Source organism: Sinohyriopsis cumingii, unplaced genomic scaffold, assembly GCF_028554795.1.
Source record: "Sinohyriopsis cumingii isolate HCF-2022 unplaced genomic scaffold, ASM2855479v2 utg000160l, whole genome shotgun sequence".
Classification (NCBI taxonomy): domain Eukaryota; kingdom Metazoa; phylum Mollusca; class Bivalvia; order Unionida; family Unionidae; genus Sinohyriopsis; species Sinohyriopsis cumingii.
The window spans coordinates 5,751,279-5,764,002 of NW_028315873.1; the positions used below are offsets into that span (position 1 = coordinate 5,751,279).

A 12,724-nucleotide genomic window follows, 5' to 3' on the forward strand; every position below is an offset into this window, starting at 1 on the left:
AATGAACAAAATGGTGATTTCTCTGCTTGATATCACAGCGGAAACAGGTAGGAATATATTCTGTGATATTTGTTGCAAAAGAAACAGACAAACTTTGGCAAAATCCTTCTGCCATGACTGTAGTAAATATGTGTGTGATAAATGCAGAGAAAATCATGACGATCTCCCAATGACCTGTCAGCATAGTGTACATATAATGGATGCTGGAAAAGCTTCCATTGGTGTGAATTCAAACCTATCCTTCGTGGAAATGTGCCTTAAACATTCCAGTGAACGTATAGAGCTCTTCTGTATTGATCACAGTACCTTTTGCTGCAACTCATGTGAATTCTTAGAACACCGGAAGTGCTGTAATATCGATACAATTGATACCGTGATAGAGGACTTAGATGTTCAAACAAAATCAAAATATATTGGAATATACCTAAGACAGCTTGACAACCAATTAAACCATATCACAACGACAGTAAAGCGAAATGTTGACAGTATTCGAAGAGAAAAATATGCCATCCTGCACGAGATCCGGACTCTCAGAGCCACAGTTAATGCTAAGCTTCAGAAGATTGAAGACGACCTAATTTGTTGTCTCGAAGGAAATTTCAAGGCAGAAGATTTGAACTTTCAACTCCTGGAAGCAAAGGTAAACAGCCTTATAATAGCTATTAAAAGTGACCTTAGCCAGCTCGACCTTATGTTGTCCCACGGGTCAGAAACCCAGAAGGTCATCATGCTTCACACTCTTGACCAGAATCAAGACAGGTACTTCAAGGCAATATCAGAGTACCAAGAGGACATTAATGATGTCAAATTCACTTTCGAAGTTGACAAAGTATTTAAAGATTTATTAAATGTTCTAAATCGAATTGGAACAATAAGCGTAACCCGCTCGAAGCGCCCGATCTTCCCCCAGGTCCAAGCCGAGGACCATTAAGCGGTAGAAAGGCGGTAAAGGTCTCCGAATTCAATATAAAACTGGCGGATGATAAGGAAGTTTGCCATATATCAGACATCCTACAGCTGCATGATTCCAGATTCCTTCTTGTTGATCATTTCAATTTCAGAATAAAGACCTTCGAACTGGATTTTTATGGTCAAGGTGATGTAGCTTTTTCCAAACGTCCATGGAATGCATGCGCACTATCAGACTGCGAAGTGGCCGTGACAGTTCCAAGTCTGAAGGTTATTCAAATACTCGAGGTCAATCAGAAGATGCAAATAATTAAGGACATTAGAACGAAGTTTCAGTGTTGGGGTATTGCAGCAATTAGAGACCAATTAGTGATCACAACGGGAAAAGATGAGCATTGCATTTTGATAATAGACAAAACTGGAACAGATGTAATCTCACTTAGGTCAATCAGCTATCAAAGTGAACAACTCCTGAGGCCAATGCGTGTTGCAAATGATGTAACGAAAGCAGTGATATATATGTCTTATGAACAGAGTGAAACGCTTGTAGCTTATAATTACACCTGGGATGTTGTATTTACGTATAGGAACCCGGACATGAAGGCTCTGGCTGGGGTAGACACTGACGTAGAAGGGAATGTCTACATTTGTGGTTACGGAACGCAATGCGTCCATCAGATATGAGCCAAGGGAAGGCTGATCAAGACTATGACATCAGACAAACTGGAGAAGAAACCGCTGTCAGTCAGATTATACAGGGATATCAATAGGTTCATCCTAACTTACGGAAACTGCAACACAGTGGAGACATACGACATCTGTGACTAAATGAGATATTTCATTTGTTTGATCCGTAAACACTAAATATGAATCAGCGCATAATTGAGAAGAAATTCTGTTGAAATTTGATATTTCTACCTTGCAAATATACAGAAGAAATAAAATCATAGTCAAAGCCCCTATATTCCGAACTTTTAAAAAACTGACCGTCAGTACTTAAAAAGTTTGTTTGAAAAATTGAACTAAAATCGACTGTACTATCTTGATTGATTAACTTTCTGTGGATATTCTTGTATTACCACTTAAATAAAATATTTGAGATTGTATAGAAGATTAGACAATAAAGAATTATACAGGCATGTGATTTTTTAAACAATATGTCACTGAGATTGAAACGTGACTTTGCACTCCACTGTACGGTATGCTATTGTTGAACAAGGTACAACCATATAACATATGACATGCGTAAATTACATTACTTATTACGCTACAACAAACAAACACACACAATGTTTTTTCCCATGGACTAACATAACGGACGATCTCAAGATAAATTATCCTTTATATCGGCATCGAATTTCATGTAATTGTCTGGTAGAAGTAACAATTCGTCCAACAATAAAACTAAGTTTTACGTTAATTGATATAGCTGCCGAAACTATCCATCCATCCATCTATCTATCTATCTGTCTATCTATCTATCTATCTATCTATCTATCTATCTATCTATCTATCTGACCGCTCTGGTGGCTTAGTGGTTAGAGCGTCCACCTCGGAAGCGGGAGGTCGTGGTTCTGAACCCCGGTTGAGTCATAGCAAAGACTTCAAAATTGGTACTAACAGTTGCCTCGCTAGGCTCTCAGCATTAAAAGGTTAGTGTTAGATCTGGTCGGCCTGGTGTCAGGATAGTGTGACTGGGTGGGACATCATGCTACATGTCTGCTGCATGATGCCCCAGTGCTAAACATCACTATAAACTGCCACACTGCATACATCGTAGTGATATGACTCAAACATTGTTTTTAAAGCTACATTGAAAATCCTAATAACACACACACATCTAGCTATCTCTTTCTATGACTTTCTATGACCTCCTTTCGATCGGACTGCCTATATGTGTCTATGTATAACCTTGTGATACTTGTGTGGATTAACGAATCAATATCCGTGTAGATGGCTAGTTGTATATCTAATGGATAAATAATAAACCCGACAATGCACGTGTGTCAATCGTTTTAAAAAGAAGGATTTTATTGCTAAGTTAAGTGGTTGGTTGATAGGCTGATGAGGTAACTTTAACATCAACATATACGAGCCAAGATTGAGAGATTTATTGAAGTGGTTTGGCCTGTACTTGAACCATAAAGCTCAAATAATTGCATTGTCATATGTATTACTGATTACACTGTTATTCCAATATATCATACCCTACGCCCTATAAAATAATATGTATCACCATATTTTAAAGTAAATGAACCTTTATTGCACAGCTTCATGGGACATCTATCTGATGGAAGAGATAATGAAATACTGAGATGTTAGTGGCGTGTGTTGCATGCACACACAATTAGGATACTAGTGCATTAATACACTGTTAGAATGCTATTGACACGTGCTGCATTCATTTAATATTGGTATGCTATTGACAGGTATTGTATTCATGCACTATTGGGATGTTAGTGACACGTGTTGCATTCAGTCACTATTGGGATGCTAAAGGACACGTGTTGCATTAATACAATATTGGGAAGTTAGTGAAACGAGTTGCATCCATACACTATTGGGATTTTCTTGACACGTGTTGCATCCATATTTTGAAAATCTTCGACAATTCCTCAAACTATTTTCGAAATCCATGTTTGAAAATGTGTAGGATTAATCCAATTTATAATTTTACAAATCATATTTCAATATGTGTAGGACGGATCCAGTCCATTATTTGCTGTAGTAATAAATGTTTAATATAAATGTTCTGAGCCTTTGAGAAGACAAGTTATACCAATCTCCAATAAAGTTTAAGAATTTACGATGCATATATTATTCGTATCGTTTGATAGTACCTGTTCAGACTGTGATTTTTCCAGTTTTATATATGTGTATTTATAGGAGTTGAAAGTAATAACCGGAATACTTTACCCATTACGAGGTTTTCAATACATCTGGCCAAACTTTAACCAACAATACCTAAGTTTTGGCTTAAATTTAACTCTTATTTGCAGAGAACTGGTGTTAATTTCACCACTATAAATCTAAGTCTAGATGTTAGAAATTTGAATTGTCAATATATATATATATATATATATATATATATATATATATATATATATATATATATATATATATGACGATCTCTACCTCCATCGTAAGTTGTATCGAACGCTAATTTCATTTCCGGTAATCGATATATATTTCAATTGTACACATTTCTATATGATTTATATATGGCACAAGTATGTTCGATACCCGGCTAATCTTTATTTCGGTATTATTAATAATACATGTCTCTCTCACTTGCATAAACTAAGGAAGTAATCATCATTGCGGCATTATTTATAGTACCTGTTTCCGAGAGATAAGCCCACTGATACCTTGATATAGCTTACTTGCCTTACTATGGCGAATTAAATGTACCATAAACGTTCTTCGTTGATATTTTCCTCTTCCGCTGTACCATATTTCTGGTATTTTAATGAGCGTAAAAGTGATATCTATAAAGCTTGTATGTTATGCATTATAGAAGTTCGAATGATGGAATTATACATGTACATTTTGTTTGCGGTGATTGACAATACATGACAGCGACTTCGATTGTACCGTCTAATCATACAACATAGTATACTTGTAAGCCAAATGAATCATGTTTAGTTATTCTATTAAGAGGTTTGCCTGCATGACTATTTACTTTAGTAAATACATTTATTCCTTTTCTATAAATGCTCCTTTTTGTACACTGTCCAGAAATTAGAATTTGCTTGTACGATTTTGTCAGCACTTTTTTGCAATCAAGGTTAATGAAGAATAAGTGTACTTGATAATAACATAATAATTGGTCCGTGGAAATATAATAGTCTTATAATTGGTACATGGTAATATAATAACCTTATAATTGGCACATGGAAATATAATAACCTTATAATTGGTACATGGAAATACAATAACCTTGTAATTGGTACATGGAAATATAATAACCTTATAATTGGTACATGGAAATACAATAACCTTGTAATTGGTACATGGAAATATAATAACCTTATAATTTGCGTATGGAAATATAATAACCTTATAATTGGTAAATGGAAATATAATAACCTTATCATTGGTACATGGAAGTATAATAACCTTATAATTGGTACATGGAAATATAATAACCTTATAATTGGTAAATGGAAATATAATAACCTTATAATTGGTACATGGAAATATAATAACCTTATAATTGGTACATGGAAATATAATAACCTTATGATTGGTACATGGAAATATAATAACCTTACAATTGGTACATGGAAATATAATAACCTTACAATTGGTACATGGAAATATAATAACCTTATAATTGGTACATGGAAATATAATAACCTTACAATTGGTACATGTAAATATAATAACCTTACAATTGGTACATGGAAATATAATACTGTTACAAATATATCGTCTTAACTAAGTACCAGTAACGTTTTGTCAAATTTCACAAAGATTTTAATTATTAAAGTCATAAAGGAAAATGAAATAAGAATTTACAGCGTTATGATATGAATCAAGAATAATTCTGACAAAGTTCTATGAAAGTCCTAAATGAATGAAAAATTATGTATCAATTTCAAAACTGGAATTGTACTGGACGCCAAATATCGCGACGTTGTCATGATGGCCTCGTTTAGAACTCCTTCGAATAATTCACAAAGTTCCAGAATAATAGTATAGTCCAAACAATGGACACTTTATATTTTCAAATGGTTTCCTCTCGAATAATACCTATGTACAACATGATACACTTTTGCGGACTTACAACAAGAACACAAGAAATGATGATGACTCCAAAATAAAAATAAATCTGATTGCGGAGTTTTTTCATTATATATATATCTTCGAGTCCGACTAGACTTCACAATAAGCTCATCGTAACCGATTTACGATTTACTCATTGCGTCTCGAATACGCCTATCCATGTGACCTAGCCCAACCAAGGCAAGTTACTGAATTCATATAGAAACTCAATCAACCGAAAGTGCCATTTATTATTATTATTAAGATAATTATTAATAATTGTCAACATATACATATATTTAAAGATTCGACGTAACTTTCGTTACTAACTAAATGTATATGCAACATTTAAGAAAATGAATAAAAATTGCAACGAATATATAAAATCATGTACCAGGTGCCACAAGAAACATAACACTTCAATTTTAAAATAAGCTAACGTGTAGTGAATTAAATCCCAATTAGTCCAAAACGTTCTAATACAAGTCTAAATGTATAGAATTCCAATCAAATTTCATTTGTGTTCCAATGAATTACAACATTAAATTTGCTGATATGCACGTAGTCTCGAATGTGCTGATGTACCAATGGCATGAAATGTAGCAATATGTTTACAGTCTTTGGATATATCACAGTAATATAATCCAAAATGTCCTTTCCTAAAATAATTATAATGCTAAATTAATGATTTAGTCCAAGAAGTATTAATGAGCACTTTGTAATTCCAGTGAATAATTTAAGCAAAAAAATCCACCCAAACTAAAAATTGAAAACAACAATAAGACTGGTATAACATTGATGTAAATGCTAAGAAATAATAACATGGTCAGGATGAGGGTCAGTATCCTCTGTAAGACATTCATAACTTTCAACAATTTTTAAATAAAAAGCTAATATCCAACATTCAGATAAAGTAAACATGCTTATCTCCATTACAATTGACATGAATATTTAAAATATGATCATAGAGAAATATTAGCTATGTATTATGCTGTTCGCAAAATAAATGTTACTTGGGAAACAAGATATGTTATATGAGAATACAATACATGGAATTATAATATCATGACAAACAAAATATCGTCTACATGGAAGTACAAAACCTTGACAGTCATGATGCCACGGTGCAAAAGTCACATTACGTGAAGCAATTCCCATCGCACTCTTTTTGATTTGTATCTAGAATATAAAACTGTAGGCTAATTCCCAGTTACCCATATTTTTGTCTATGTAGTAAACGCTTCCATATAGGGTACAAGAAACAATTTTCATGTTCAAATGTGATATTGATGCTAACCTGCCTAATGTGAAAACTCATACAATATACAGTTCACCAGAAAGGTCATCAGATTCACACTAGAGAGATATGATAAGTCAAAAGTATGCTTGAAACACCTTATTCACAAATATACCCATATATTTAATTATCAAATATTATTAGCTGATAAAACAACATAATATCCTTGAGTTAAGAAATCTGCAAGGTCCAACGTACACAGATTACAGCTTACTATCATACCTTCACCCTCATTGATTCAACCTTCCTTAATACCAGACTATCTTTGATAATTTTACTTGCAGAAAATACTACGCAAACCTATCCAGCCAAACTTATTAATAAACCCCGTTCTCAAGGCTAAAGATGCGTATCAGAGAGTGACAACTATTCTTCGATTTCGCAGCAAAAACGGTTTAATTTAAAACAAAATATTATAGATACAGTATAAATTGTATCGCAGATTTGGAGTAATGTCGTTGTCAATTTAACATGTATTCAAACAAGCGCACACATTATGATCTAAAAACAAAGTCATTTTAGACAGACCTTTGGTGTATAGCAAACACTTAACTGTATTATCCCTCTCACAGTAATTTTCAATCTTTAAATAAGTCTTTTGCATTATTGGATGTCATTTAAATATCCAGTTTTACTACTCTTGCCATTTTACGTAGTTTGCCCTTTTGTAGACAATATACAGCAAATAAGTAGTTTACGAAAACTACTATTTTATTCCAGTCAAGATTTGATACTGACATTGAAGATGATAAGCTGTGAGAAAACTGATTTTAAATGTCATATAATTTTGTGTGATGGCACCAAATAGACATTTCTATCTTTATATACAGATTCAATATGAATAAATAAATGAATAACTTCTGTGTCATAATTTATCATGATATTCAAGCTGAGCCATAATATATTTATTCTTCACTTTGCGACCTTCATGGTTCCCTATACAAATCCCAAGCGTGAGAAAGATATCGAATGATCTTACGAGAATTCAGCATAAAGTATACGTTATTTACTTTGCAACTAAAGTACGACGATCGCGTTGATAACATTGGCAACCCGCGTATTTACCTGGAAATCTAATCTGCAGCTCACAATACTAAAATAAAATGGCAATCGTTTCCTATCCACAAGGACAGATTATTCATATTTTAGAATGTACAATATGCGTGGATACGTTCAAAAGGACCAAAGTTCTGCCATGTGGATATACGCATTGTGCTCCATGTCTTCAGTCACATATCAACAGCAAACTGACCCATAATGGTACACGACAGGCAAGCGTTCCATGTCCTGTGTGTAGGGCAAGCACAGCTCCACCTGATCCTACAATCGGCACTGATAAATGGGCAGAATTATTTCCCGTTAACAGTATGGCGGTATCTCTGTTGGATTTAAAGATGAATATTCCTCCAGAAAAACGCTGTGATCTTTGCTTAAAGAGAAAAAAAGAAACACAGGCAGTATCTTATTGTCGGGAGTGTAAGACATCAGTGTGTGCTATGTGTCAAGAGATCACAATGACATTTCAGCGTGTAATAATGGTAATATTCTAGACTTAAATACTGGAAACCATTCGAATGACATACCACCAAACTTAGCTTTCTTAGAAATGTGCTCCAAACATTCAAACGAACGTATTAAATTCTTTTGCAGTAACCACAACACAATGTTTTGCTGCATCTGTGGGTTTCTGGAACATCGAAAATGCGAGACAATCATCACGCTTGATGAAATGATAACACATTTTGGTATATCCGTTAAGTCTAAAGAAGTGGAAACAAACTTGAAAAAATTTCAAAGCCATTTGAAACAAGTGACGTCAGCTGTTACAGGAAATATCGAAATACTTAATAAGGATAAAGTAACCATTACAACACAGATTCTTTCTCTTATAACTCAGCTTGAAAACAAGCTGCGTTGGTTGGAAACTGATCTAGATTATATCATGGATTGCAGACAGAAATCAGACAAATTAAACATGCAGTTCCAAAAGACCAAATCACAAAGTATTCTGACCGCCATTGAAACGGATCTAATTCAGCTTGATTTTGTAATGACCCACGGGTCAGAGGTCAAGAAGATGATCATGCTTCATAAGCTAAACCAGAATCAAGAGAGATACTTACGAATTGTAACCGAATTCCAAAATGATTTTACAAGGGCTAGCATGACGTTTGATATAGATGAGACTTTCCGGGATCTGAAAAATAAATTGTTCACCCTTGGCAAAATTAATATGACCCGAACTAAAGTGGACATTTCCCCATTTCCAACGGAAAATGCGCCCGTCTAAAAGCAACAGATATTAATATTTATTAAAATAGCAGGTTTTATATCAAAACATCGGGATACTAAATACGTGGCAGAAAACTGTTCTACATTTGCCTGATTCAAGATGTATTTTCTTCAAGTTTGTAATATTTTTCCAGAGGATTGTTGATCTCTTTACACCATACAGAGGTCCAAATAGCTTAAAATGTATTGTGTTATGGCGACATTGAAACACCAGCTCATTAGTTCCAATAGGACATATCAAAACACTTTTACTGATACTGAACAAGAACGGCGTAGAGATAAGACATAGCAAACTCAACAACTACGAAGGGAGACAAGTCCTTCATCTATCATTTGTCAGTACTTATATGACCAGAAGTACTACATTTGTATTTCACCAATCCGGAAGGAAACTTCTTGAACAGAGTTTATTGCGGAAGTTGTTTTCGGCAATTGATTTGGATACCGACAAGAAAACAATAAACATCATGATGCATCCAGCTAATTTTAGAAGATGAATATTGTATAAAGCTAAAGCGGATCAAAGTCCATTAACAGTTAGATTCTTGTAGAAGTCCAGATTCTTCGTAACATAAAACTACTTAATTTTCGGGTTTTATTATAAGTGAAACATTCATTTAATATACAAAGAATATGACACTGCTATTAAAATAAAATATGAATATTATGGTTTGGTAATGCATTGCCTATTATCAATTATCTACTATTCTTTGATCTAATGAACATATCAAGAAATTTACAATAAGAGGGCAGGAAGTACTAAACATACATTCTGGAGAATTCATAGAATGTGCACGAGTTTGACAAAACAGGAATGTCATTATAAAAGTATTAGAGAAAAAGCCATTTCTTGTATTAGATCTTTTGAATATCGAAGTGACTTGCTTTTGCATAAAAAGGACATGTTTTGCAAAGAAAACGGACCTGTTTTATAAGAGCTATTCATATATATCTGTGTCAATGTAGATAAGTATGAAATATTTATCCCAATTTAAGCGGTTTGGCGAGAATATTATGTCACACTGTGAACTGCAACATTTGATTTTCACTGTCAAGGGGTAGGATGTAGTTGTCCTATCGCTAATGACCTGTATATCATAAACTGAGTTTCAGTGTATCATATTCAATTAATTCGCAATACAAGATTCACTGGACCGTGAAACAAAGTTGAAAAGGAGTCTTTATTCATTCAAATTATCCAAACAGAGCATTCATTAGCCCCTTTAAATGAGTTGAAAAGTAGTCTTTATTCATTCAAATTATCCAAGCAGAGGATACATTTTTCAATTGATTAAACCTAATTGGTTTAAATTGGAATAGGGGAGAGTACAGTGAACAACAAGGAATCATCATACATAATATCCAGTACAATATGAAAACACAGTAACGAAACGATATTACATCCGCAGGTAAATGCAGATCAGTGTAAATGAAACAAGCAGGTTAATTCAAAACGTTTCCCGTAGGGAGAAAGAGATATATACATTGGTAAGCGTAATAATATCAAAATAAAGTCAGACGTAATGTAATTCTAATTCATACTGAAGCAGTGACGCATCGAAATATTTAAAGCATATTTTATATGGAACGTTATTTCTATGATTCAGCCCTATAAATGTAATATAAGGACAATTTACTCAAAACTCTAATATACGGGATAATGAGAAGTTCTAAAAATTTAAAAATATTTAGTCTTTTTCTGAAATTCATCTCTATATATTTGGCTGTTAGATGTGTGTGCAAAATATCATTCAAGGACAACCTCATATTCTTTGTCGAGTAGGTTACACATAGATCCGGGTTTATTCACAGAGTATGTCATAAATTGTTCTCGCCCGTCTACTAACTTTAACTTCGAATCTTTGAGAGGACATTCAGGAACTATCAAATGAATTTTTTTTTATCATAAATAAAACAGGTAAGACAAAAGTAAGGCGATGTTTTGACAATTTGGTTTTAAAGTGTGGTACATTTTTCTTATACACATGGTCTGGTTTTTGCGATCCGATCATTGAATATAAAATCTGCCTTACTTGTGGAAATACATTGATCTTCTATTTACTATTGTTTCACACTCGCATTTAATAAGTTGAACGTGAATTCTCGTTTCCTTCACTCAAATTGTTGAATCTCTCATATTTTGTATTTCGTTTCTCCATCTCCTTAATTAGTTTGCTACTGTTATATTTGTGACATTTTACAGCTACTATTGGTGATCAATCATCAACAATAATATGCTTTGTATGTATACCAGCACAATCACTTGGCAATTGCACCGCTTATTCGTGTAGTTTAACTCAGTGACGTTTAGATATTTGTAAAAATCAGATCTTCAAATATGCATATCCGCATTTTCTGAAAAGGTTACTGGTTTTAATTAATCCCATATGTTCTTCCAAACTCATCTGATTCGTTTTACAATATTTGTTTTTTGTTATTTCTTCGCTATTCAAGGTTTTATAGATGCGGTTAAAAATAATATGGTACATATTTGCTACAAGAAAAATAAATAACCGAATATTTGTGTCAATAATTGTCACATAGTCGCTGAATTGAGTTTAATTGAGGTTTAATTTTTTTCATGGTTGCATCAACATCTATGGAATTTTTATATAATTTATGTTGTTCGCAAAGAGACTTACTTCTAGCCCTTAATAATGTTTGTATTTCCTTCTGAGTTTGTCTGAGTTAGCGTTTGAATAAACCTTATGAACATTTAAAACTTAAATTATATGCCATGTCGTTTTAACCCGTTTATTCTAATTTGCTGTTTTGCACACCTATTACGTTTTAGAATGTATTTATCAATTTTTTAAATATATCATTCTTGCTCCAAAATAAAGCTATCTATTAGTCCTGCTTCCCTCAGTATTTAATTCCAATATCTTCGCTCTTTTATTCATCGTATCATTTCTACTTACTCCTATACCTTGATTCTCATTATAACAAAATATCTTTTCAACTTTCGTCATCTCTTGTATCGTGGAGAGATCACTTTTTCGATAAACTTTGTTTTCTTCCTACAAACTTTCACGTTCTTATCTAATTGTTTTCCTAACCTTAAATATTTCCTATGTATATTATGGAATTTACGTATTCCATAGGTTTGACACATAAATCATGTTATAGGTACACAACTGTGCGTGGGGGACAAAAGCATTTATTGGGACAAACGGGAACTGTACTGTTAAAATGGCGAAAGGGAAAAGGGTTGACAATTAATGGTGACGATGAAAAAATGTAATGTAGACTTTGTGATTGGCATAGTTTATTATCATGTTGAAAAGTGCATGAGAATATACGAGAAATGAAACGTTAACATTTTTGTATAATATCCAGAAGATATCTTTTTAGATTACTCTCTAAGCTCAACATATGTACACTCATCACCCTCTATTTGATTACAGTCTAAATCTTATAGGAGTCTACATAAATTTGACACAAGAAAAGGTCTTCAAA

At 33.4% G+C, this 12,724-nt stretch overlaps 1 protein-coding gene across 1 annotated transcript; it reads left to right on the forward strand.

The window, feature by feature from the left end:
• Positions 1 to 18: 18 nt before the first annotated feature.
• On the forward strand, positions 19 to 2,046 carry LOC149774680 (uncharacterized). The gene is made up of 2 exons (XM_089944853.1): positions 19 to 877; positions 943 to 2,046. Exons 1-2 carry the CDS (start codon positions 170 to 172, stop codon positions 1,591 to 1,593), a joined length of 1,359 nt encoding a protein of 452 aa, XP_089800979.1. The 5' UTR covers positions 19 to 169; the 3' UTR covers positions 1,594 to 2,046.
• The last annotated feature ends 10,678 nt before the right edge of the window (positions 2,047 to 12,724 follow it).